This window comes from Schistocerca piceifrons, chromosome 8 (genome assembly GCF_021461385.2).
Source record: "Schistocerca piceifrons isolate TAMUIC-IGC-003096 chromosome 8, iqSchPice1.1, whole genome shotgun sequence".
Taxonomy (NCBI): domain Eukaryota; kingdom Metazoa; phylum Arthropoda; class Insecta; order Orthoptera; family Acrididae; genus Schistocerca; species Schistocerca piceifrons.
This window is the reverse complement of record NC_060145.1, coordinates 318,441,612-318,468,641: the sequence shown is the minus strand read 5'-3', so window position 1 is coordinate 318,468,641 and position 27,030 is coordinate 318,441,612. Positions and strand designations below refer to the sequence as shown.

Genomic DNA, 27,030 nt, shown 5'->3' with positions numbered 1-27,030 from the left:
CCTTAGACTGCAGATCGCAGTTCCCAGTTCATTTCTGTAAATATCGTTTGCACTCCCCATCACCACAGTACTTCTGTTTTTGCTATCTGAACTGTCCTGCTCGATGTTTTTGGTAACTTCATACATGGGTGTACCAGATTTGACATATCCGCTTGCTTTCACACTGAAATCACTTCGTAAGATTTATGCAAGATTGCATCCATGACTGATCGACTGATCCACATGCTTTCACATGAAATCATTTCATAAGATTTATGCAAGATTGCTTCCATGACTGTTCGACTGAACAGCTATTTCTGTAGTTTTACCATATCGTTGTGACTTCTTACCTGTGTTTACAATATTCCATTGAGCAGAATTCTTCATTTCGTGCTTTGATATAGTTTTAGGTGCCTGCAGAAACAGCATGTCAAACATGAGTGGTAAGCGTTCCAGATCGCTACACCACTCGCGTGAGGATACTTTGAGGCTGGGAGATACTGCGAATGGGATACTGCTGCAGTCTTATTCAATGAAAATATTAGTTCAAAACATTTAACTAAACTGGTAGGGAACTTATATGTATAACAATATGGTATAATTATCTATCTTGAACCCAGTTAAAGGATCAGGTATTTGTTGTTTGACCAGTAATAGATCTTTTTAGATTTCTAAATAAAGTATGGGAAAAAATATGAAAACTTCACATTGATTGGCAGAGCAGCTACAACAAATGTAAGACCTTTTTTATTTTAAGAAAGAAACATGTAAATATAATGCCCAGAAAAGGCAGCAGAGGCTACAGATTGGTGGTGCTCCATATATGAAATGTAAGTTCCACATTGTGTACAATGAAATACACGATTGCAGATAGTGCTGCTTGAAAAGTAACATAGCGGAACCAGAGACAGGAGGAAGAACTGTATTGGTTAAAAAAAGGCATAAAACTCAATATAAAGCCTAGTTTACACGACAACACTTGGTTGCATCACTCGTTGTGTGGAATGAGTTGCACGCATATGGTTTCATATTTGACTGTAGACACGGGGAAACCAGTATATACTTCAGTTTCGTCATTTTGTAGGTTCCTGAGTCATGTCTGAATTGAAAGTTTTGGCAGCTGCACGTCACACAAGTTGTGATGGAGTTAAAGTTTGTTGCGTGGAATCGCTGCATAATAAAAAAATAAAAAATGTGTTTCAATTCGTGGCTGGATGAAGAAAAGACATCACCTCAGTTGTTCAGCATCCTTGCTGAAACAGTTTGTAATGGAAGACCCAAGAAGTTCTTTTAATTATCTTAGAATGTCACCAGAACTGTTAACATTTAGTTTAAGTAGAGTTAATTATGTGATAAGGAATAAAGATATTGTAATGCATGAAGCACTGTCGCCAGAACTGAAATTACGTATCACATTGCATGGATTACAATCGAGAACACTTGGCATGCTATAAGATGCAGTTTCAGTTGGTGATGACGCTTTTTCATTGATACCAATAATTATTAACAGTAATAATTATTAACATTATCAGCAGTAATTATTCGAAGCAGGCTGCATTAAGAAGAGAATGGTTTGCACACTACTCTCTTGAGGACGGCAATATTTCAAAATTCAAACATATACGAATGGGGAGCACTGCTGTGACATTTTAAATAGATGAATATTGAATAAAGAATGTAGTTTCTTGATTTGTATAGCCTTCCCTCCTGTCAACTATTTTTCCTTTAAAAAAGAGTGGGCCAACTTGAACGATGGGATTTTAGTCTTGTAGACAAGAGCAGATCTACAGCTAGAATTACATTTGCTTGTATTTTTCTTAATTCAGTTGTATATGTCCTCCTAATTCAATAAATTTTGCCCTGCATCTCAGATACTGTCAAATTATCTAAGTTTTGATCACACATGAAGGTCTCAGGAGCAGCAATATAATTCTTATTTTTGTAATCAGCATCACTGAAATCCCACAAACACCTATATAGACACACACACACACACACACACACACACAAAACAAATTATTTCAAAACAAAAATAAATTAATATAATAGAGGGAAACATTCCATGTGGGAAAAATTATATATAAAAACAAAGATGAGGTGACTTACCGAACGAAAGCGCTGGCAGGTCGATAGACACACAAACAAACACAAACATACACACAAAATTCAAGCTTTCGCAACAAACTGTTGCCTCATCAGGAAAGAGGGAAGGAGAGGGGAAGACGAAAGGAAGTGGGTTTTTCGTCTTCCCCTCTCCTTCCCTCTTTCCTGATGAGGCAACAGTTTGTTGCGAAAGCTTGAATTTTGTGTGTATGTTTGTGTTTGTTTGTGTGTCTATCGACCTGCCAGCGCTTTCGTTCGGTAAGTCACCTCATCTTTGTTTTTATATACAAAAATAAATTAATCTATATAAATTTGTTTATTTTCATTTAATTACATCAGAGATTTAAAATAATTAAAAAAAAACTGTCTATTGTGCATGTTGTCTATGTCATACACATAATTTTAATAATCCTGCTGGCTACCCCTTGCCAATACAAACAAATTAAGTCTCCAATGGACAGAAGGAAATCATAGGCAAAATATTTGAGCGTCTGTAGCAGCTGGTTCACTGGTGGTACAGAGCCATTTCTGAAAGCAAGAAAAGAATTACATGAGATGAGAGAAATTTAAAAATGCAACTTGCCAGACGCTCCATCTGCTGTTATGATTATGTAGATTCAAGAACTAAAGATTATTGTTAGCTGAATGTTCTTATAACAATAAGATAACAATCACTTTATGATAAATATAGATGCGGTTATGTGGATAATATTTTAAGCACAACTAATTTACATATTTATGAGAATAATGCTAGGTGGTGGACAAAAAATGGTTCAAATGGCTCTGAGCACTATGGGACTTAACATCTATGGTCATCAGTCCCCTAGAACTTAGAACTACTTAAACCTAACTAACCTAAGGACAGCACACAACATCCAGTCATCACGAGGCAGAGAAAATCCCTGACCCTGCCGGGAATCGAACCTGGGAACCCGGACGTGGGAAGCGAGAACGCTACCGCACGAGGGTGGTGGACAATTTTGTTGCTTTGAAGCATTCACTAAAAGGTGGAAAGTAGTTGTCCTGTTGGGAGATAAGAGTGAGCAATATTTTCTGCATTCCTTTCACATGCTACAACTATGGAGATTCAGTAGCTGCACTCTTGTTCTGCTCCTGTGAAATTCATACATAGCTGCTATTTTATGATAAATATGGGTGGACTTACGTGGATAATACCAGTAGCTGAGAAACACAACAGCTATATTCTGTAGCTGGGAAAGCATCACAATTTCTTTCTTTCTGTCTTTCTCCCTTTCTACGAAAAAATGCTAACTTCCCTCTTTACCTTACCACATATAACTTAGCCTGAGAGAGCGTCAATAGAAAACGGAGTGGAACAGTATTGTCTGCTATTGATGTAATGTGGCTGAGTGAAATTGGCACACTATTGTTTTATCAAAACATTTTACAACACAAAACATTATGTTTTGACTAAAACAGAAAAAAAACTTAATACAAACAGAACACATAAATGGCGAGTTTTTTCAATTTGGTTAAATCTATTATGGCACTGTCTGCTAAATAAAATGAAACAGTCCCTTCCACATTGTAGCAATTGTAACACAAGCAAGATGAACCAGACTATTTTTGCACATTGTAATATCTTGATTTACATAAATAATGTGACAGAATTCACAAAGTACTGAAATCAAATGTATATTACTACAAATAAAAAATATTATTTAAGAAGACAGAGAAATAGTCTCACCTGAGTCTCGTATGTTCCAGTTTCTCACGTAAAAGATTGAAAAGACGAAGTGTGGCTTCCTTTGATACGCGAAATCTGGATGTAAATTCGGAATCAGTGTCATCTCACTTCCTTCTCCCTCCTCAGTCTGACAAACAGTTCAGCCAAAATCTTGTCATAGCTGTCTGCATGTGTCACTATCCCTGCAATCTTGAAAATTTAATCCCCCATTAAACTTGCTAACCAGACAGAAATCGCCGATTAAGTAGTTGTGGTCTTCAGTCCAAAGACTGGTTTGATGCAGCCCTCCATGCTACTCTATCCTGTGCAAGCCTCTTCATCTCTGAGTAACTACCGCAACCTACACCCTTCTGAATCTGCTTACTGTATTCATCTCTTGGTCTCGCTATACGATTTTTACCCCAATGCTTCCCTCCAGTACTAAATTGGTTATCCCTTGATGTCTCGGAATGTCTCTTACCAACCGATCCATTTGTCTAGTCACGTTGAGCCACAGATTTCTTTTCTTCCCAGTTCTATTCAGTAGCGCCTCATTCATTATGTAATCCACCCATCCAATCTTCAGCAAAAGCTTCTATCCTTTCCTTGTCTAAACTGTTTATCGTCCATGTTTCACTTCCATACACTCCGTACAAATACTTTCAGAAAAGTTTTCCAAAGTTTTTAGTTCCTCTCCCTGGATTTTAATTCCAATCCAAATTTTTCTTTTGTTTCCTTTGGTGCTTCCTCAATATACAGATTATATAACATTGTGGATACATTATAACCCTTACCAACCACTGCTTCCCTTTCATACCCCTGAAATCTGGTTTCTGTACAAATTGTAAATAGCCTTTCTCTCCCTGTGTTTTACCCTTACCATCTTTTATAATTTGAAAGAGAGTATTCCAGTCAACTTTGTCAACAGCTTTCTCTAAGTCTACAAATGCTATAAATGTATGTTTGCCTTTCCTTGAACTATCTTGTATGAGAAGTTATCGGGCCAATATTGCCTCATGTGTTCTTATATTTCTCTGGAACCCAAATTGATCTTCCCTAAGGCCAGTTTGTCCATTCTTCTCTAAAGAATGTTTGTTAAGTATTTTGCATCTGTGACTTATTAAACTGATAGTTCCATAATTTTCACATCTGTCAGCCTCTGCTTTCTTTCGAATCGGTATTATTATATTCTTCTTGAGGTCTGAAGGTATTTCACCTCATATCTTGCTCACCAGAAGGAAGAGTTTTATCATGGTTGGATTTCCCAAGGCTATCAGTAGTTCTAATAGAATGTTGTCTGGTACCGGGGTCTTGTTTTGACTTAGATCCTTCAGTGCTCTGTCAAATTCTTCACACAGTATCATGTCTCCCATCTCATCTTCATCTATGTCCTCTTTTATCTCCATAATATTGCCCTCATGTGCATCTCTGTTGTATAGGTCCTCTATACAGGGTATTACAAAAAGGTACGGCCAAACTTTCAGGAAACATTCCTCACACACAAATTAAGAAAAGATGTTATGTGGACATGTGTCCGGAAATGCTTAATTTCCATGTTAGAGCTCATTTTAGTTTCGTCCACCTACGCTCAATGGAGCACGTTATCATGATTTCATACGGGATACTCTACCTGTGCTGCTAGAACATGTGCCTTTACAAGTACGACACAACATGTGGTACATGCACGATGGAGCTCCTGCACATTTCAGTCGAAGTGTTCGTCTGCTTCTCAACAACAGATTCAGTGACCGATGGATTGGTAGAGGCGGACCAATTACATGGCCTCCACACTCTCCTGACCTCAACCCTCTTGACTTTCATTTATGGGGGCAATTGAAAGCTCTTGTCTACGCAACCCCGGTACCAAATGTAGAGACTCTTTGTGCTCGTATTGTGGACAGCTGTTATACAATACGCCACACTCCAAGGCTGCATCAGCGCATCAGGGATTCCATGCGACGGAGGGTGGACGCATGTATCCTCGCTAACAGAGGACATTTTGAACATTTCCTGTAACAGAGTGTTTGAAGTCACACTGGTACGTTCTGTTGCTGTGTGTTTCCATTCCATGATTAATGTGATTTGAAGAGAAGTAACAAAATGAGCTCTAACATGGAAAGTAAGCGCTTCCGGACACATGTCTACATAACATTTTCTTTCTTTGTGTGTGAGGAATGTTTCCTGAAAGTTTGGCCGTACCTTTTTGTAACACCCTGTATACTCCGTCTACCTTTCTGCTTTCCCTTCTTTGCTTAGGGCTGGTTTTCCATCTGAGCTCTTAATATAGGTGGTTTTCTTTTCTCCAAATATCGCTTTAATTTTCTTGTAGGAGGCATCTATCTTTCCTCTAGTGATATATGCTTCTAAATTCTTACATTTGTCTTACAGCCATTCCTGCTTAGTCATTTTGCGCTCCCTGTCAATCTCATTTTATAGATGTGTGTATTTCCATTCACCTGTTTCATTTACCGCATTTTTATAATTTCTTCTTTCATAAATTAAATTCAGTCTCTCTTGTGTTACCCAATGATTTCTACTATCCCTCTTCTTTTTACCTAGCTTGATCCTCTGCTGTCTTCACTATTTCATCCCTCAACTGATTCTTTCATTTTATCCAGGTCTCATTAGCTGAAAATTCCTACCTTTTTGTAGTTCCTTCAGTTTTAATTTACAGTTCACAACCAATAAATTGTGGTCAGAGTCCACATCTGCTCCTGGAAATGTCTTACAATTTAAAATGTGGTTCCGAAATCTTTGTTTTGTCATTATATAATCAATCTGAAACGTTCAGGTGTCTCCATATATGCAACCTTCTTTTATGATTCTTAAACCAAATGTTAGCTATGATTAAATTATACTCTGTGCAAAATTCTACCTCTTTCATTTCTTTCCCGTAGTCCATATTCACCTGAATATGTGGTCTATTCACCTACCCTGCGTTTATTATCTATCAGGTTAGGCATTATTCCAGATTCATAAAATGTGTTTCTCGTTCTATGGACCAGGAGTACAATCTCCAGTTTGCAACCAGTTAAGCTCTATTCAAGCTCTATACAATCGCTGCACAATGGAAAGGACTGTCTTGTTTTATTTAGCAGACAGTGCCATAACAGATTTAACCAAATTCAAAATACACACCAGTTATGTATTCTGTCTGTATGAACAACTTTTTCTGTTTTAGACAAAACATCATTTTTCGTGTTGCGAAACGTTTTGATAAAACATTAGTGTCCCAATTTCACTCAGTCACATTATGTCGATAGCAGAAAATATTGTTCCACTCCGTTTCCTATTGGGAATGTCCCTTTTTGTAAACACCACAGTGGTGTCAGAACAACTTGAAAATATTAGGCTCATGGGCCCATTAATGTTTCAGAGCACCAACATTGTCTTCCATCTAGCTTTAGTCACTGAAACTTGTGTACTATTTGAGCTTACTCAGGCTAACACAGTAAGATTAAGAGGGAAGTTAGCATTTTTTCTTAAAAAAAATAGTGGTACTTCACCAGCTGTAGAACATAGCTGTTGGTATCATAAATTGATAGCTATACATGTATATTACAAGAGCAGAATAGGAATCTAGATATTGACTCTGCATAGTTGTAGCGTGTGAGTTATTTTCAGTGTCCTTTACTCAAATGGCAGCATGCTGAAGGCAACTAAAACTGAAATATATTATGTTGTACTTGTGTAAAGTACTATTTTTCTGCAATTGGCTTAATATGATTGTTTAATGTACCAAAAAGTTTGACGTACACTAATGTCCCAAGTTAACTCAGCCCCATCAGTAGTAGTCACTCTTATCTCCCACTGAGACAACTTCCCATCTTTTTGTGAATGCTTCAGAGCAACATAACTGTCCACCACCTAATGTTATTCCCATAAACATGTCAATTGTTAGTGCTTACTCAAGCTCAGTTTAACACAGTAAAACTAACAGGGAAGACAGTTAAAAAAGAGGGGGGGGGGGGGGGGGGGGGGGAAGGGAGAGAGAGGGAGAGAGAGGGAGAGAGAGAGAGAGAGAGAGATACAGCAGATACCTGTTGTATTTCTGTTATTAGTATTATCCACATAAGCACATCCACATCTATCATAAAGTGATTGTTATTTGAAATGTTGTTATGAGAAAATAGTTATTTGTCATTCAGCTAACAGGAATCTTTAGTTATTGAACTTACATTATCATAAAAGTGGAAGGAGTGGCTGGCATGGTATGTTTTAAGTTTCTCTTGAATTCTCTCATGTTATTCTTTTCTTGCTTTCAGAAATAGCTCTGTTCAGCCAATGAACCAGCTACTATGGACACTCAAATATTTTCCCTCTGGTGAGTTCCTTATGTCCATTGGCGACTTAATTGTTATTGGCAAGGGGACTGCCAGCAGTATTATTAAAAATATGTACAACACTGGACAACATACACAAGAGACCATTTTTTAAAATTATTTCAGTTTTCCGATGTAATTAAACAAAAATAAAATAAACACGTGTACATGGATTACTGTACTCTTATTTTGAAAATCATTTGTTTTAATTTATATTTTCTGATCCTGATATGGAGCTTTACACTGTTTTTTAAACCAATACAGTTCTTCCTCCCTTCTCTGGTTCTTGTCAAGCTACTTTTGGAACAGCACCATTTGCAACTCTGCTAATTCTTTTATGTTTGAGGACAGGTATTTTTATTTTGAAAGCAAAACTGACTGTTCAAAGCTAAGATGGCTACAGGAAAGAAGGAGGAACACAGTGAAGGTGTCGTACCTCCCACATTACACACAGCTGCCACAGATGATGACACAAGCCAAAATTATACATGAAATAGTTACTGTTTGTCAAAGGTTTAGGTGAGATACAAAAACAGCAGCCCCAGTTTGGTATGTGACATAGATACATTTCCACCCTAGGATTATAAAAAAGATAATGGTTGTTTATTGCAAATGTTGGCATATCATCACATCATAGAAACAGGATTTATATATGCCCAAGAACTGCACAAATAGTGTTCAGTAATTCAGCAAGGTTTTTTTTTGTGTAGAACAAAAAACTGCTGCTGTAACGAATCAATCATTCTAAGATGTAAACACAACTGCAAACTATCCAGTAACACCTCTCAGAATTTTCAGTCAAATCAGTCTCCATGATGTCTGTGTTGTCAGTTTGTTGGAGAGACTGAAAAGACCAACTATTTCACAAAGGAGACTACATTTCACAATTACTTCTATAATATGTGCCCAGTTACAACTCACCATCTACATTTGATGGAATGCTATTGTGTGTAGAAATGTTGCATCTGAATCGAACTGATTGTGGCATCCTTCTGTTGACTATTTGATCAAATCGTGTATTTCATTGTATGCCACTTGGAACTTACATTCCACTTATGAGGCACCACCAATCAGTAGCCTCCACTACCTTTTCTGGGCGTATACTCTGTTGATCTATGTGAAGCTGTTTGTGAATGGAAACTGTTCATATTTTTTCCCGTGCTTTACTCGGAAATCTAGAAAGATCTCTTACTGGTCAAATAACAGTTACCTGATGCATAGATGGTATAAGGTATATATTTAGTTAAATATTTTGGACCAATATTTTCATTGAATGAGATTTCAGTAGTTTTCGTGTATCCTACAACATCCTTGAACTTGTTTACAAATAGTTTTGTGACCTGGAATGCTTATCACTCGTGTCTGACACATTATATCTGCCTCTGTACATCCATCTTTTTAGTGATGGTCGCTGGACTCAGCTGTTCAATTGGGGATGTCAAATTAAACACCTTACAGCCAACAATTTTTAACCTTATTTTATTAGGTCGCCGTCGACGGGTGATGTTTCAAGTGGTCACTGTAGCAAGTAGATATCTACTAATACCAGTATCGCTTCGACAAGTGATGTAGATTATTCCTACTCGTTGCTCAGGGGCCTGAAGATAGCGTAATAAAGCCCTGAAACTGGTTGCCTAATAAAATGAGGTTGAAAATTGACAGCTGAGAGGTGTTTAATTTGACATCCTCATTATATCTGCAAACGACGGTGAAGTAAATATGAAATGATGTGCATGAAAACACTCCAAAATGCTCTTCGGTTGTTGCCAACTTAATTGCATATGAGTGCTATTCCAGAAGTAACTACTAGTAGCAGGGGAATAAAACGATGTCTTATAACCACACAGTAAGTTAACCCTCGGTTAGCCTATTCCTCGGTTAGATACTCTTGGATTTTTCACAAGATTGTACAACTTGCCCTTAATTTGCTTTCTTGTGCTTTTTAATTCAGTCTCTTAATATATTTTCATGGGATATTAAAGCATGTCTTGATATATTAGTTAAGTGCAAGAATTTTCCTTTAATCTGCACCGATTTTAATGCTTTGCTGTAGTCAAGGGGAAAAAGCCAATGACTGTGAAAAAATCATTACTTCCAGATCCCAGCTAAATCTGTCGTTTTCCAGGTGACTGGTATTAATAAGAAGCCAAAATTAGCTTAAAAAAAAGAGGGCTGATTAGGCAACATCGGTGCTAGTGCTTCATTTGGTTACATTTCTCACTGCAGTAAACAGAAGACAAACGATTTATTTGATGAAAGGCGACATTAGACGAAACTTTCGTTGCACTACATCCAATATAATGGTCAAATCAACCTTGTCCAATAAATTTCACTGTGTAATATTGGTATTACAACTGATTGGCAACATTTTTGTGTGGTCATTCTTCTGTCATTCAGAGAAAAGAGAAGTAGCTCTATGAATATTAAGAGCTCAAATGTATACCAATTGTCGGCAAAGAAAGGAAAGCTGAAAGGTGGAAGGAGTACGTAGAGGATCTATAGAACGAAGATGAACTTGAAAGCAATATCATAGAAATGGAAGAGGACATAGATGAAGATGACATGGGAGATATGATACTATGAGAATAATCTGACAGAGCAGTGAAAGACCCAAGCCAATATAAGGCCCTGGGAGTACATGACATTCTGGCAGGACTGCTCATAGCCTTGGTAGAGCCAACCATGACAAAACTCTTCCATCTTGCGTGCAAGATGTATGTGACAGATGAAATACCCTCAGACTTCAAGAAGAATGTGTAATTCCAATTGCAAAGATAGCAGCTGACAGGTGTGAAAATGATTGAACTATCAGTTTAATAAGTCATGGCTGCAAAATACTAACATGAATTCCTTACAGAAGAATGGAAAAACTGGTAGAATCTGACCTCGGGAAAGATCAGTTTGGATCCTAGAGAAATGTGGTATCACGCAAGGCAGTACTGACCCTATGACTTATATTGGGAGACAGGATAAGGAAAGGAAATCCTATATTTATAGCAAATGTAGACTTAGAGTAAGATTTTGACAGTGTTGACTGGAATACTCTCTTTAAAATTCTGAAGGTGGCAGAGGTGAAAGACAGAAAGCAAAAGATTATATGCTGCTTGTACAGAAACCGGGTGGCAGTTATAAGAGTTGAGGAGCATGAAAGGGAAGTAGTGGTTGAGAAAGGCGTGAGACAGGGTTGTAGCACATCCCTCATGTTATTCAATATGGGCATTTTGTGTGCAGTAAAAGAAACCAAAGAAAAATTTGGAGTAGGACAAAGTTTTGAGAAAAGAAATGAAACCTTTTGAGGTTTGCTGATGACACTGTAATTCTGTCAGAGACAGTAAAAGACTTGGAAGAGCAGTTGAATGGAATGGACAGTGTCTTGAAAGGAGGATATAAGATGAACACCAACAAAGGCAAAACAAGTAAAATAGAAGGTAGTCAATAAAATCAGGTGATTACATTAGGAATTGAGACACTTTTACGAGTTCTGTCATTTAGACAGCAAAATAACTGATGATGGCTGAAGTAGAGAGGATATAAAATGTAGGCTGGCAATGGCAAGAAAAACATTTCTGTAGAAAAGAAATTTGTTGATTCTGATAATAGGATTAAATGTTAGGAAGTCTTTTCTGAAAGTATTTGTCTGGAATGTAACCAAGTATAGAAGTGAAACATGGACGATAAACTATTTAGACGAGAATAGAAGCTTTTGAAATGTGGTGCTACTGGAGATTAGATGAGAAGATCACATACCCAAAGAGGAGGTCCTGACAGAACTGAGGAGACAAGAAATTTGTGCCACAACTTGACTAAAAGCAGGAACAGCTTGATAAAACACATTCCAGGACTTCAAGGGCTCACCAATTGAGTATTGGAAGGAAGTGTCGGACGAACAGATGGATACAATAAGCAGATTCAGAAGGATGTAGGTTGAGTAGTTATTTCAAGATGGAGAGGCTTGAACAGGAAACAGTAGCATGAAAAGCTGCATCAAATCAGTCTTTGGACTGAAGACCACCACAACACAACAAATCAGTAAAAATGATGGTGACTGAGACTTCTGATCCTAGAAATAGAATAGTTCTAATTAACAGTCTGGGTATCAAAAGGGGGGGGGGAGGGGGGAGAGGAGGGAGAAAGGGAGGTGGAGGGGTTTGGGGTGCACGAAAACACAGGGTGTACATTCTGAGGAGGATAAGCAAAGGTTCCAGCAGAGGGTTGCAAGACAAATTCCAACTGGTAATCTCACCCAAGGCGTGAGTCAGGTGATCGATGCCTCTCATAAGCAAGAGGAGGATATGATGGATTGTCAGGAATGCGTTGAATGGCAATTGCATAGGTGAATAAGAATTGGTACCACTGGCACTGAAGAGGGAAGATCCCTGCCGAAGCAGGGATCTTCTATGGGACTAATCCAGCAAGCACCCGTGGCCAATCAGACTCCATGATGATGAATTGGATCTAACAATTTCAAAGCCAAATGCATTACCAAGCCATAAACGTGGCAACCATAGACCAAATGGGACTGGACTGGAGCCTGGTAGATATGAGGGAGAGTAGCGCTATCTGCATGCCAACAGGTTTGCGCAAGGAAGCAAAGAGAGTTCACCTTTTGCATGCAACTAGTCTTAGTTAACGAATATTAGATATGTCAGCTTCTTGTCAAAGAGGAGTCCCAAAAATAAGGACTGCGCAACACTGACCAAGCACTGGGTACCCAAGTAGAGTTCTGGATCAGGATGGATTGGGATACGATGACAAAAATGCATGACTCGCACTTTTGCAGGAGAGGGTTTGAAAACATGGGAAAGTGTATAAGTAGAGTCCTGTCACATGACGACTTAGATCTGGCATTCAACCCTCGAATCATCAGTCTTCTGACTGGTTTCATGTGAGCTACCATGAATTCCTCTGCTGTGCCATCCTCTTCAACTCAGAGTAGCACTTGCAGCCAATGTCCTCAATTATTTGCTGGAAGTATTCCAGTCCACTAACCAAAACGGCCTTGCTGTGCTGGTACTGCGAACGGCTGAAAGCAAGGGGAAACTACAGCCATCATTTTTCCCGAGGGCATGCAGCTTTACTGTATGGTTAAATGATGATGGCGTCCTCTTGGGTAAAATATTCCGGAGGTACAATAGTCCCCCATTTGGATCTCCGAGCGGGGACTACTCAAGACGACGACGTTATCAGGAGAAAGAAAACTGGCGTTCTACGGATCGGAGCGTGGAATGTCAGATCCTTTAATCGGGCAGGTAGTTTAGAAAATTTAAAAAGGGAAATGGATAGGTTAAAGATAGATATAGTGGGAATTAGTGAAGTTCGGTGGCAGGAGGAACAAGACTTTTGGTCAGGTGAATACAGGATTATAAATACAAAATCAAGGGTAATGCAGGAGTAGGTTTAATAATGAATAAAAAAAATAAGAGTACGGGTAAGCTACTACAAACAGCATAGTGAACGCATTATTGTGGCCAAGATAGACACAAATCCCATGCCTACTACAGTAGTACAAGTCTATATGTCAACTAGCTCTGCAGATGATGATGAAATTGATGAAATGTATGATGAGATAAAATAAATTATTCAGGTTGTGAAGGGAGATGAAAATTTAATAGTCATGGGTGACTGGAATTTGAGAGTAGGAAAAGGGAGAGAAGGAAACATAGTAGATGAATATGGATTGGGAGAAAGAAATGAAAGAGGAAGCCGTCTGGTAGAATTTTGCACAGAGCATAACTTAATCATAGCTAACACATGGTTCAAGAGTCATGATAGAAGGTTGTACACATGGAAGAATCCTGGAGATACTAGAAGATATCAGATAGATTATATAATGGTAAGACAGAGATTTAGGAACCAGGTAAGACATTTCCAGGGGCAGATATGGACTATGACCACAATCTATTGGTTATGAACTGTAGATTAAAACTGCAGAAACTGCAAAAAGGTGGGAATTTAAGGAGATGGGACCTGGATAAACTGAAAGAACCAGAGGTTGTACAGAGTTTCAGGGAGAGCATAAGGGAACGATTGACAGGAATGGGGGAAAGAAATACAGTAGAAGAAGAATGGGTAGCTCTGAGCGATGAAGTAGTGAAGGCAGCAGAGAATCATGTAGGTAAAAAGACGAGGGCTGGTAGAAATCCTTGGGTAACAGAAGGAATACTGAATTTAATTGATGAAAGGAGAAAATATAAAAATGCAATAAAAGCAGCAGGCAAAACGGAATACAAACATCTCAAAAATGAGATCGACAGGAAGTGCAAAATGGCTAAGCAGGGATGGCTAGCAGACAGATGTAAGGATGTAGAGGCTTATCTCACTAGGGGCAAGATAGATACTGCCTACAGGAAAATTAAAGAAACCTTTGGAGAAAAGAGAACAACTTGTATGAATATCAAGAGCTCAGACGGAAATCCAGTTCTAAGCAAAGAAGGGAAAGCAGAATGGTGGAAGGAGTATATAGAGGGTCTATACAAGGGCAATGTACTTGAGGACAATATTATGGAAATGGAAGAGGAGGTAGATGAAGATGAAATGGGAGATACGATACTGCGTGAAGAGTTTGACAGAGCACTGAAAGACGTGAGTCGAAACAAGGCCCCGGGAGTAGACAACATTCCATTAGAACTACTGACGGCCTTGGGAGAGCCAGTCCTGATAAAACTCTACCAACTGGTGAGCAAGATGTATGAGACAGGCGAAATACCCTCAGACTTCAAGAAGAGTATAATAATTCCAATCCCAAAGAAAGCAGGTGTTGACAGATGTGAAAATTACCGAACTATCAGTTTAATAAGCCACAGCTGCAAAATACTAACGCGAATTATTTACAGACGAAGGAAAAAAATTGTAGAAGCCGACCTCGGGGAAGATCAGTTTGGATTCCGTAGAAATGTTGGAACGTGTGAGGCAGTACTGACCTTACGACTCATCTTAGAAGAAAAATTAAGGAAAGGCAAACCTACATTTCTAGCATTTGTAGACTTAGAGAAAGCTTTTCACAATTTTGGACTGGAATATTCTCTTTCAAATTCTGAAGATGGCAGGGGTAAGATACAGGGAGCAAAAGGCTATTTATAATTTGTACAGAAATCAGATGGCAGTTATAAGAGTCGAGGGGCACGAAAGGGAAGCAGTGGTTGGGAAGGGAGTGAGACAGGGTTGTAGCCCCTCCCCAATGTTATTCAATCTGTGTATTGAGCAAGCAGTAAAGGAAACAAAAGAAAAATTCGGAATAGGTATTAAAATCCATGGAGAAGAAATAAAAACTTTGAGGTTCACTGATGACATTGTAATTCTGTCAGAGACAGCAAAGGACTTGGAAGAGCAGTTGAACAGAATGGAAAGTGTCTTGAAAGGAGGATATAAGATGAACATCAACAAAAGCAAAACGAGGATAATGGAATGTAATTGAATTAAGTCGGGTGATGCTGAGGGAATTAGATTAGGAAATGAGACCCTTAAAGTAGTAAAGGAGTATTGCTATTTAGGGAGTAAAATAACTGATGATGGCTGAAGTAGAGAGGATATAAAATGTAGACTGACAATGGCAAGAAAAGCGTTTCTGAAGAAGAGAAATTTCTTGACATCGAGCATAGATTTAAGTGTCAGGAAGTCGTTTCTGAAAGTATTTGTATGGAGTGTAGCCATGTATGGAAGTGAAACATGGACGGTAAGTAGTCTGGACAAAAAGAGAATAGAAGCTTTCAAAATGTGGTGCTACAGAAGAATGCTGAAGATTAGATGGGTAGATCACATAACTAATGAGGAGGTATTGAATAGAATTGGGGAGAAGAGGAGTTTGTGGCACAACTTGACAAGAAGAAGGGACCGGTTCGTAGGACATGTTCTGAGGCATCAGGGGATCACAAATTTAGCATTGGAGGGCAGCGTGGAGGGTAAAAATCGTAGAGGGAGACCAAGAGATGAATACACTAAGCAGATTCAGAAGGATGTAGGTTGCAGTAGGTACTGGGAGATGAAGAAGCTAGCACAGGGTAGAGTAGCATGGAGAGCTGCATCAAACCAGTCTCAGGACTGAAGACCACCACCACAACAACAACATCATTCCAGTCTCTGCCTTCCTCTACAGTTGTTACTTTCTACAGCTCCCTCTAGTACCATGGGAGTTTTCCATGTCTTACTATCCTGTCCCTTTCTCTTGTCTGTACTTTCCATACATTCCCTTCCTTGCCGATCCTAAGGAGAACTTGCTCACTGCATATCTTATCAGTCCACCTAATTTTCAACATTCTTGTGCAGCACCACATCTGAAACACTCCAGTTCTCTTCTATTCTCGTTTCCTCACAGCATACAATGCTGTGCTCCAAATGTCCATTTTCAGAAATTTCTTCCTCAACTTAAGGCATATGTTTGATATTAGAAGACTTCTCTTGGCTAGGAATGCCCTTTTTCTCAGTTGTAGTCTGGCACTTTCAGGGCACTGAAAGACTTGAGTCAAAACAAGGCCCTGGGAGTAGACAACATTCCATTAGAACTACTGATAGCCTTGGCACAGCCAGCCCTGACAAAATTCTACCATCTGGTGAGCAAGATGTATGAGACAGGCGAAATACCCTAAGACTTCAAGAAGAATATAGTAATTTCAATCCCAAAGAAAGCAGGTGTTGACAGGTGTCAAAGTTACCAAATTATCAGTTTAATAAATCACAGCGTGAAATACTAACATGAATTCTTTACAGATGAATGGAAAAACTGGTAGAAGCCAACCTCAGGGAAGATCAGTTTGGATTTCGTAGAAATGTTGGAACACGTGAGCAATACTGACCCTGCGCATTATCTTAGAAGATAGGTTAAAGAACGGCAAACCTATGTGCTTCTATTACAAATGCAACAACACAACTGCACCTCTGGTGTCTTTATCTTTCCTAAATCCAAACTGATCATCACCTAACACATCCTCAATTTTCTTTTCCATTCTTCTGTATATTATTCCTGTCAGTAACTTGGATGAGTGAGCTATTAAGCTCATCGTGTGACACCTCTTGCACTCTTCAGCTCTTGCAATCTTAAGAATTATGTGGATGGTGTTTATCTGAAAGTCAGGTGGTCTATCACCAACATGAATAGTCTTTTGTTGCAACATCCCCAAATAACTTTAGAAATTCTGATGGAATGTTATCTATCCCTTTTGCCTAAATTGAACTTAATCCTTCCAAAGCTCCTTTCAATTCTGATTCTAATACTGGATCCCCTTTATCTTCTATATCAACTCCTATTTCTTCTTCTATCACGTCATCATCCAAGTCCTCCCCATCATAGAGGCCTTCAATGTACTCTTTCCACCTACCTGCTTCCTCCTCTCCATTTAACAGTGAATTCCCACTGCACTCTTAATGTTACCACCATTGCTTTTAATTTCACCGAAGATTGTTTTGACTTTTCTATATGCTGACCCAGTCCTTCTAACAACCATTTCTCTTTTGATTTCTTCACATTTTTCATGTAGCCATTTCACCTTAGCTTCACAACACTTCCTGTTTATTTCATTTCTGAGTGTCTTGTATTTCTATATTCCTGAATTTCCCTGAACATTTCTGTACTTCCTTCTTTCACTGATCAGCTGAAGAATTTCTTCTGTTAGCATGGTGTCTTCAGTTACCTTCTTTGTACTTTTGTTTTTCCACCCAATTTCTGTGATTGCCCTTTTTAAAGATAACCATTATACTTCAACTGAACTGCCTACTGAGCTATTGTATCACAGTACCTAAAGCCTCAGAGAACTTCAAGCATGTCTCTTCTTTCCTTAGTACTTCCACAGCCCACTTCTTTGTTCTCTGATTCTTCCTGACAACTCTCTTAAGCTTCAGGCTACTCTTCATCACTACTAAATTCTGATCCGAGTCTAGATCTGCTCCTGAGTATGCCTTACAATCCATTACCTGATTTCGGAGGCTCTGCCTGACCATGATGTAATCTAATTGAAATCTTCCCTTATATCCCAGCCTTTTCCAAGTACACCTCCTCCTTTTGTGACCATTGGCCAGTGCATTTGCTAGCTGAAATTTATTGCATAACTCAGTCTTTCTCCTCTCTCATTCCTAGTACCAAGCCCATATTCTACTGTAACCCTTTCTTTAACTCCTACCCCTACAACCGCATTCGAATCCCCCATAACGGTAAGATTTTCATCTCCATTTTTGAGCTGAATTACCAGTTGAGTATCTTCAAAAACATTCCTCCCTCTCTTCATATTCGGCTTGCGATGTTAGCATGTATACCTGAACTATTGTTGTTGATGCTGGTTTGCTATCGATTCCGATGAGAACAACCCTATCGATGAACTGTTTGCAGTAACTTATTCTCCGCCCTACCTTCCTGTTCATAACAAATCCTACTCCTGTTATACCATTTTCTGCTGGTATTGATACTACCTTATACTCATCTGCTCATAAATCCTTGTCTTCATTCCATTTCACTTCATTGAAACATCCCCTCCCTCCCCCCACCCTTTTATCTACACTGGGCCTTAGTATTCCCCTTTTCATATTTTCTAGCTTCCCTACCATGTTCAAACTTCGGACATTCCAAGCACCAACTCGTAGAATGTTATACTTTCATTGGTTATTCAGTCTTTTTCTCATGGTCACCTCCCTCTTCCTGGAGATCCGAATGGAGATGGAGGACTAGTCCAGAAACTTCTGCCAATGAACAGATCATCATGACACTTTTTCAATTACAAGCCGTATGTCCTGTGGATACACAACATATGTCTTTACGGTAGTTGTTTCCAATGGCTTCTGCACCTTCATGCTGTTGATTCTTATACCTTTTGGGGTAGTTTCCCACTGCAAGGGCAAGACAGTGCCTGGATATCTACCCTCTCTTCTGCCCTATTTGACAAGGCTATTGGCTGAATGAGGGGTACTTCTTATGATGGAAGTATTTGGCTGCCACTGAAATTTAAGCAGTACCGGGGTTTGAAACCAGGACCAAGGATGTTCTGATTACCAATCGAAGACACTACCCCTAGACCAAATGCAAAAGTTGTCGACATGCAGTGTGAGGGAGACCAGTGGCCTGACTGTTAGCTGACCCTGGCATATGATGGGCTTTGTTGGTGCTGCACATTTCCGCAGTTCTGAGAGAGATAAATTGATGCTACAGTGTTCATTTTCAGCACATCAGTGAAGAAACTGTCACAAAATCAGGTAAGTAAAAACTCCGTGCAATGTGCATGATTATTTATATGTAAAAGCTGTCATCTGAATTTTCCTTTGTGTGATATTGTGTATGCCAGATTTGTCTGCTGATTTGAAATTCTAGATTCGCGTCACTTCTGCATATGCTTTTGTTGATGGTATCAATACTCATTTCTATTGCGATATATTGTGAAATTTTGAACACCTGCAAGTACTGCAACAAATTTGTCCTGTTATCGTCAATTGTAAGCTAAGACTTATTTGTGATCTTTTAAAATTTTTGAGAACTGTACACCTATCCTTGTTCAAAACAAATGTTCAATAATTATGTGAGAAATGGTTATTTTTTAGAATTTTTGGACAGTTAAAAAACTGCATTTTGGGAAATTTTCATTATTTTAGTAAGTTATGAGAGCTGTGCATAACTTATTTTGTAGCAAATCAACATTTGTGTCTCACAATTACTGCCAAAGAAAAACTCACCCCAAAATTTGCATTATATCAATGCAAATAAACATACATTTCTGAGAATTTTCAGAAGTTCTCATTGTCCTGTGCATAAACTAATTCATAGTATTAAAACAGCATTTGTGATTTAACTACTGCAGCAGATATTAAAACTAGCATACTGTGTTACATTTAGTTTTCACTTTACATTTATCATATATTAAATCTGTTTCAGAGTTTGTCAGCAACTATAACTAACTTCAAAGAGTTTTAGGAAACTACTAATTTTTACTGCAGGCTTTTCTGTTGCCTTAATAGAAATCTTGTTTTCGTGTGTTTACTATAATTCTTATAGGGAATTAGTAATATTTTAGCCCAACAGATTAAAAGATAGCCAATAGGCTTAGTTTGAAGTTATTTGTTCACTGCCCTGTAAAACATTGCACCAGCCGCAATGCAGTTCCACTGTGAATGCTGCTCTAGTATAGGGGACAAGTTGATTGACGTTCTCAAGCAACTGGAACTCACCCAAACTACTGTCAAATGATTCGCAGCTCCAGTGAATTGGTGTGTTTGAAGAGCTTCCAAGGATACCTCGAACACTATCATCTCCTGTGGATCCTGTCTCTACTGCACAGAGTACAAGATCTGTCATTACTTGTCTGCTTAACTGAAAGTAGTGCGTCTATGGTACAGTTAGGTGCCCTGTACAGGGTAATCAGGCATAAGGGTTGGATTCAGGGTGATATACTGATTTCTCTAAGCAACAAGTTCAAGGTGCAATCTTTCACTGAAAGTGAAACTGAACCAGTGGGTCTCACTTCACCTGCTTCAGGGAAACCTGTTTTGCCCTGTGTCAAGAGGAGGCAGTGGGGGATGCGATACTGCGAGAAAAAATTGATGGAGCAATGAAATACATAATGTGAAATAAGGCACCTGGAGTACATGACGTTCCCTACAAATTAATTAAGATCTCTGGAAAAACCAACTATGTCATAACTCTTACACCTGATACACAGGATATATGAGGAAGGTGAAATAACCTCAGACTTGCCGAAGAATGTAATAACTGCAATTTCAAGCGAGGCAGGTGCTTACAGATGTGAATATTACTGACTTATCACTTTATTAAAGCTACAAGATATTGACATGAATTATTTCCAAAAGAATGGAACATTTGACAGAAGCTGACCAAAGGGAAGATCAGTTTGAGTTCTGGAATAATGGAGGATCGCACAAGACAATACAGGCCCTTTAACTTATCTTAGAAGATAGATTAATAAAGGTAAACCAACAATTACAACATCTGTATATTTAGAAAAAGTCTCTGACATGTTGACTAGTATATAAATTTTAAAATTCTGAAGATCAGGGATAAAGTACAAGAAGTGAAAGGTTATCTATAACTTGTAACCAAACCAGAAAACAGTTATAAGGGTCAAAGAACATATAAAAGAGGCAATAGTTGAGTAGGGTCATAGTCTATCCTCATGTTATTCAAACTATACACTCAACAAAATGGCTCTGAGCACTATGGGACTTAACATCTGAGGTCATCAGTCCCCCAGAATTTAAACTACTTAAACCTGTCTAACCTAAGGGCATCTCACACACCCATGCATGAGGCAGGATTCGAACCTGCAACCGTAGCGGTCGCGCGGTTCCAGACTGAAGCGCCTAGAACCGCTCGGCCACTCCGGCCGGCTACACTCAACAAGCAATAACGGAAACAAAGGAAGAATTTGGAAAAGGAATCTAAGTTAAGCAGAAGAAATATGAATAAAAACTTTGAGTTTTACTGATGACATCGTAATTCTGTCAGAGATGGTAAAGGACATGGAAGATCAGTTGAACAGAAAAGAGGTTACAAGATGATCAACACCAATAGTAAAACAAAGGTAATGGAATGTAGCTCAATTAAATAAGCTAATGCTGAGGGAATTAAATCGAGACATGAGGCACTAAAAGTAGTAGGTGACACACAACTGATGACTGACAAAGTAAAGGAGATATAAACTGTAAACTAATAACAGCTTGAGAATCATTTTGGATTGGGGGACGGGGGTGTTCTAAGATTGAATACACATTTAACTGTTCAGAAATCTTTTCTCGTAGTATTTACACTGGATCCAGTCTTGTCTGGAAATGAAATGTAACAATAAACAGCTCAGACAAGTGGTCGGGCTTGACTATAAGTAAACATGTTCAAGTGGATGTAGCTTGCAGTAGTTACACAGCGATGAAGGGACATGCACATGATAGACTAGAGGGTAAAGCTGCAACAAACCAGTCTCTGGAGTAAAGGCAACTATGACAACGACTGCATTGCTAGTGTAACTGTTAGAAAGTCATCATTGAATTTAAACACAATTTGAGTGCACGCATATGGGAGGGGATAAAGAAGGTGCGATGGATGTGGTACTAGTATTTCCGCTAAATCGACGTCCAAGAAAGAATCTGTTTTCATAGTTCCTAGTTGTTTTGTTTGATAGCACAATATTTTACACAACTTCCTAATATCATCCCCATTACTTTTTTAATGTTTGTGTACATCAGCATGTTACAAAAAAGATTTATTTTCAAAAAAGTAAAAAATCAAATTTATTTTACTCAAAATAATGAAAATAGTTCGAGAAATAAGGAATGTTGTCTTACAAATACCCATCAAATGTGAACAAAAATGTACTGAATAAATGAGCTATTCTTGAAGTACACTAAATGCAGTTTCTCGCAACAGTTCTTCTCCAGGGCTCTGTGAACAAACAAATAAAAATGAATTACTTCATTAAAAAATATAATCATATACTCCATACTATTTGAAAACAAGTATTTTTGAAACTTAGTACTAAATAAGCCTAATTTCTAGGCTACTTCACTGAATGCTACAGCCATTCATATTTTAGTGATCTATACCACAATACAGGGTACACTTGGTTTCTAAACTATGAAAATTTAACAAAAAGGCCACTCTTCTATATCACAATGGAGTTGTAAATGATAAGTACATTATGATATGGGACTGCACTTAAGCAAAACCTATGGAACAACAGATGATTCCCTTGGCAGATAAAGAAATCGATTTTAGTATCAGAATACGAGATGACACAAGTATCTCTTGGTATAGAAGTGATATCACTGACTAACTGGTCAAAAATTGTTTTTTATGACAATGTCTGAATGTTAAAACTATGTGCTACACTGATACTGAAACTCAGAAACTTGCCTTTCATCTTGTCTTATGTAATTAACACAATAGAGTAAAATAATTCTATACCACACATTTATGCTTTACATTATTATATGACCATAGCTATCTGCATGGGGATGGGGGGTGGAGGGAGTGGAGTGGAGTGGAGTGGAGTGGAGTGGAGTGGGGTGGAAGGGGAGGGAGGCAATAAGATGGGGTACTTGCTGCCCTCCTCCAGAAACTGGAGTACGGAGTTTTTATTCATTATTCATACATTGAGTGGATAAGCTTCAATTCTTGGAACATAATAAGTTTTTGATGTAACCAATAAAGGTTAGTTCCTATCGCTTGTCATGTCTTGAAACAGACCAATTCATGGAAAAAAAGGGCAATTTTTAGTCTTGCCCCCCCCCCCTCCCCTCTTCAGGAAAAATTTCTGTAGACACTAATGCGTATGTCCATTCATTTTAAAAGCTTATTTAAAAATAAAGATTGTTTCCTAGTGGAACACAAATTTCCAAAATAAGATAATGTTTATGCTGTTTTGTCAAAAACAGATTGCAATCAGCCACAAGTATGATTACTGTATTCAAATTATAATCCTTATAAAGTCATATATTACCTACCTCAATAATACGTTCATACAGTGCAAGTAATGATTTATCTTGATCATTAAGCTGTCTTTGCTCCTTACCAACATCCCTGTATATCAAATCCTGAGCAAATTTTGCCAATTCTTTTACATGGCAAGCCTTCACAGGTATCTGTAGAAGAAAATAGGAAACATAAGAATAAACAAAACTTAGAGCACACACAGTACTGGAGAATAAAAATGTTCTGAAGGAAATCAATTTCAGGCTTAGCAAGTCATATCTTGGAATACCACAATTTTGCGTAAATTGAATAATGTGCTCATATCAACTGTTCTTACACATCAAGCACGAAATGTCACACTCATACGACATTTTTTCATAGATCTCATGCTATTGGCAACGAGATCATTACGGTATATACTCTTGTCCACCCAGGAAAGGAAGTGACTGCTGATCTGTTGCAAGGTATAACACTGTTCAAGATTTGAAGATCTCAATTTTTATAAATCCAATGTTTTATCAGAGTGTCATCATGCAATATAATGAAGGATCTCATGTAGACCAATTCAGACATGAATGCTGTATTAATTAAAGAATTATGTGACCATATCAGACGGGAAAGGTTCCTAATAGTAATGAAAGCAAGAGTATTAAAATAGTGCAAAATTGTTAGCTTACTGATTTTCAGTTTTGAGACCTCACCCGCAGATCCACTTTCTTAGGAAAATGCTAGTGACATAACACTGCCTTCTGTGAAACATGCTGTCACAACTTCTGGAACAGGTGAGAGTTGTTCAGAGCTTCCATTCTCACAATCACATAAGCACAACCAGTGCATTAAGTTTCTTCCATTACAGGCAACAGCTACTAACTTATTCCACTGCCTACTTCTTAATCTCATAATTAATACAACAGATGTTAATTAAAGGCAAAGAGCTGATGAGAGATATAGTGAGGGTTTACAGCCTTGCAGCACTTTGTGAAACAGCCTCAGTGATCCAGTTTTCATTTAAGCAGGAAAGTGATCACTGATTACATTGAGTTTCCTGCTTACGATGTACCATAACTTCTGTTTAATGACTTACTGGAAGACTAAACACTGGTGAACCTCTGGGCACTACTGTGGAAGGTGTAGATGGATATTCTGACAGGCTACCTGGTCATTAACATCAGATGATGTTGAAGATGACAGGCAGATGCCCTATACAAAAATATAATGAAGTTTCTTTGACATGATATTAATGTAGTGCCTCAGGGTTTCAGTTTCCATGAAACTAGATTGCAAAATATTAAATGATCAAGACAACTGTTCATATCCATTAAGTATCCATTAATATAAACAGTGGTGGCTGCTGTCTAAGAGTACAAGTGCACACGAACACCCTAACTTTCAACACCTTGCTGATTTACTGGTTATTTGTCTTTGAATGCTGTTAAATGTAACATAGATGCTGCAATCTAAAAGATACCCTCTTAAATCTACCGTGCTACTGTTCTTCTAGACTCTGTGAAACTTGGCATCAGGGTCATGAGCACACCTTCAGTTGTGCACATTTTGAGGAGCTTTTGTGCATGCGCAAGGTGACATAATTGCCATATGGGCCGAATACATACAGATTTGATCAGTGCCACCAGGTGGTAGCACACAGTGGCAGACTTTTACCTCCACTCGCTCGGCATAAATCTTGCTGGATGATAGCACACAGCTCACATATGCTAATTCACTCACTATATACTGCAGTAAAATTAAATTGGGCATCAGTATATGTTAAAGCTGTACTGGGAGTAAACCTGTTTTGTGGGATCCTGGATGAGCTATAGTATATTAAGTTATCAGTTTTGTCATACAGTAATCCATCTGAGGCATTGAGAATCGTAACAGCCTTAAGCACATCATTGCCAAATGTTAGATTGTAGCATTTACTCACGCATCTACATCTACATCTACATCTACATCATCTACATCCATACTCCGCAAGCTACCTGACGGTGTGTGGCGGAGGGTACCCTGAGTACCACTATCTGTTCTCCCTTCTATTCCAGTCTCGTATTGTTCGTGGAAAGAAGGATTGTCGGTATGCTTCTGTGTGGGCTCTAATCTCTCCGATTTTATCCTCATGGTCTCTTCGCGAGATATACATAGGAGGGAGTAATATACTGCTTGACTCTTCGGTGAAGGTATGTTCTCGAAACTTTAACAAAAAGCCCGTACCGAGCTACTGAGCGTCTCTCCTGCAGGGTCTTCCACTGGAGTTTATCTATCATCTCCGTAACGCTTTCGCGATCCTGTAACGAAGCACGCTGCTCTCCGTTGGATCTTCTCTATCTCTTCTATCAACCCTATCTGGTACAGATCCCACACTGCTGAGCAGTATTCAAGCAGTGGGCGAACAAGCGTACTGTAACCTACTTCCTTTGTGTTTGGATTGCATTTCCTTAGGATTCTTCCAATGAATCCCAGTCTGGCATCTGCTTTACCGACGATCAACTTTATATGATCATTCCATTTTAAATCACTCCTAATGCGTACTCCCAGATAATTTATGGAATTAACTGCTTCCAGTTGCTGACCTGCTATTTTGTAGCTAAATGATAAGGGATCTATCTTTCTATGTATTCGCAGCACATTACACTTGTCTACATTGAGATTCAATTGCCATTCCCTGCACCATGCGTCTATTCGCTGCAGATCCTCCTGCATTTCAGTACAATTCTCCATTGTTACAACCTCTCGATACACCACAGCATCATCTGCAAAAAGCCTCAGTGAACTTACGATGTCATGCACAAGGTCATTTATGTATATTGTGAATAGCAACGGTCCTATGACACTCCCCTGCGGCACACCTGAAATCACTCTTACTTCGGAAGACTTCTCTCCATTGAGAATGACATGCTGCGTTCTGTTATCTAGGAACTCTTCAATCCAATCACACAATTGGTCTGATAGTCCATATGCTCTTACTTTGTTCATTAAACGACTGTGGGGAACTGTATAGAACGCCTTGCGGAAGTCAAGAAACACGGCATCTACCTGTGAACCCGTGTCTATGGCCCTCTGAGTCTCGTGGACGAATAGCGCGAGCTGGGTTTCATACGATCGTCTTTTTCGAAACCCATGCTGATTCCTACAGAGTAGATTTCTAGTCTCCAGAAAAGTCATTATACTCGAACATAATACATGTTCCAAAATTCTACAACTGATCGACATTAGAGATATAGGTCTATAGTTCTGCACATCTGTTCGACGTCCCTTCTTGAAAATGGGGATGACCTGTGCCCTTTTCCAATCCTTTGGAATGCTACGCTCTTCTAGAGACCTACGGTACACCGCTGCAAGAAGGGGGGCAAGTTCCTTCGCATACTCTGTGTAAAATCTAACTGGTATCCCATCAGGTCCTGCAGCCTTTCCTCTTTTGAGCGATTTTAATTGTTTCTCTATCCCTCTGTCATCTATTTGGATATCTACCATTTTGTCATCTGTGGGACAATCTAGAGAAGGAACTACAGTGCAGTCTTCCTCTGTGAAACAGCTTTGGAAAAAGACAT

General features: G+C 38.7%; 1 protein-coding gene across 1 annotated transcript in view; it reads right to left on the bottom strand.

Moving 5' to 3' along the window:
- Positions 1 to 22,258: 22,258 nt before the first annotated feature.
- The window catches only part of LOC124712056 (cellular tumor antigen p53-like), an 82,197-nt gene continuing 77,425 nt past the window's right edge, over positions 22,259 to 27,030 (bottom strand). Inside the window, exons 7-8 of the mRNA XM_047242351.1 lie at positions 23,515 to 23,652; positions 22,259 to 22,453 (exon numbers count right to left, since the gene is read on the bottom strand). Of these exons, the coding sequence (XP_047098307.1) occupies positions 22,400 to 22,453; positions 23,515 to 23,652 (192 nt within the window). The 3' untranslated portion in view covers positions 22,259 to 22,399. The remainder of the gene's footprint in view (positions 22,454 to 23,514; positions 23,653 to 27,030) is intronic.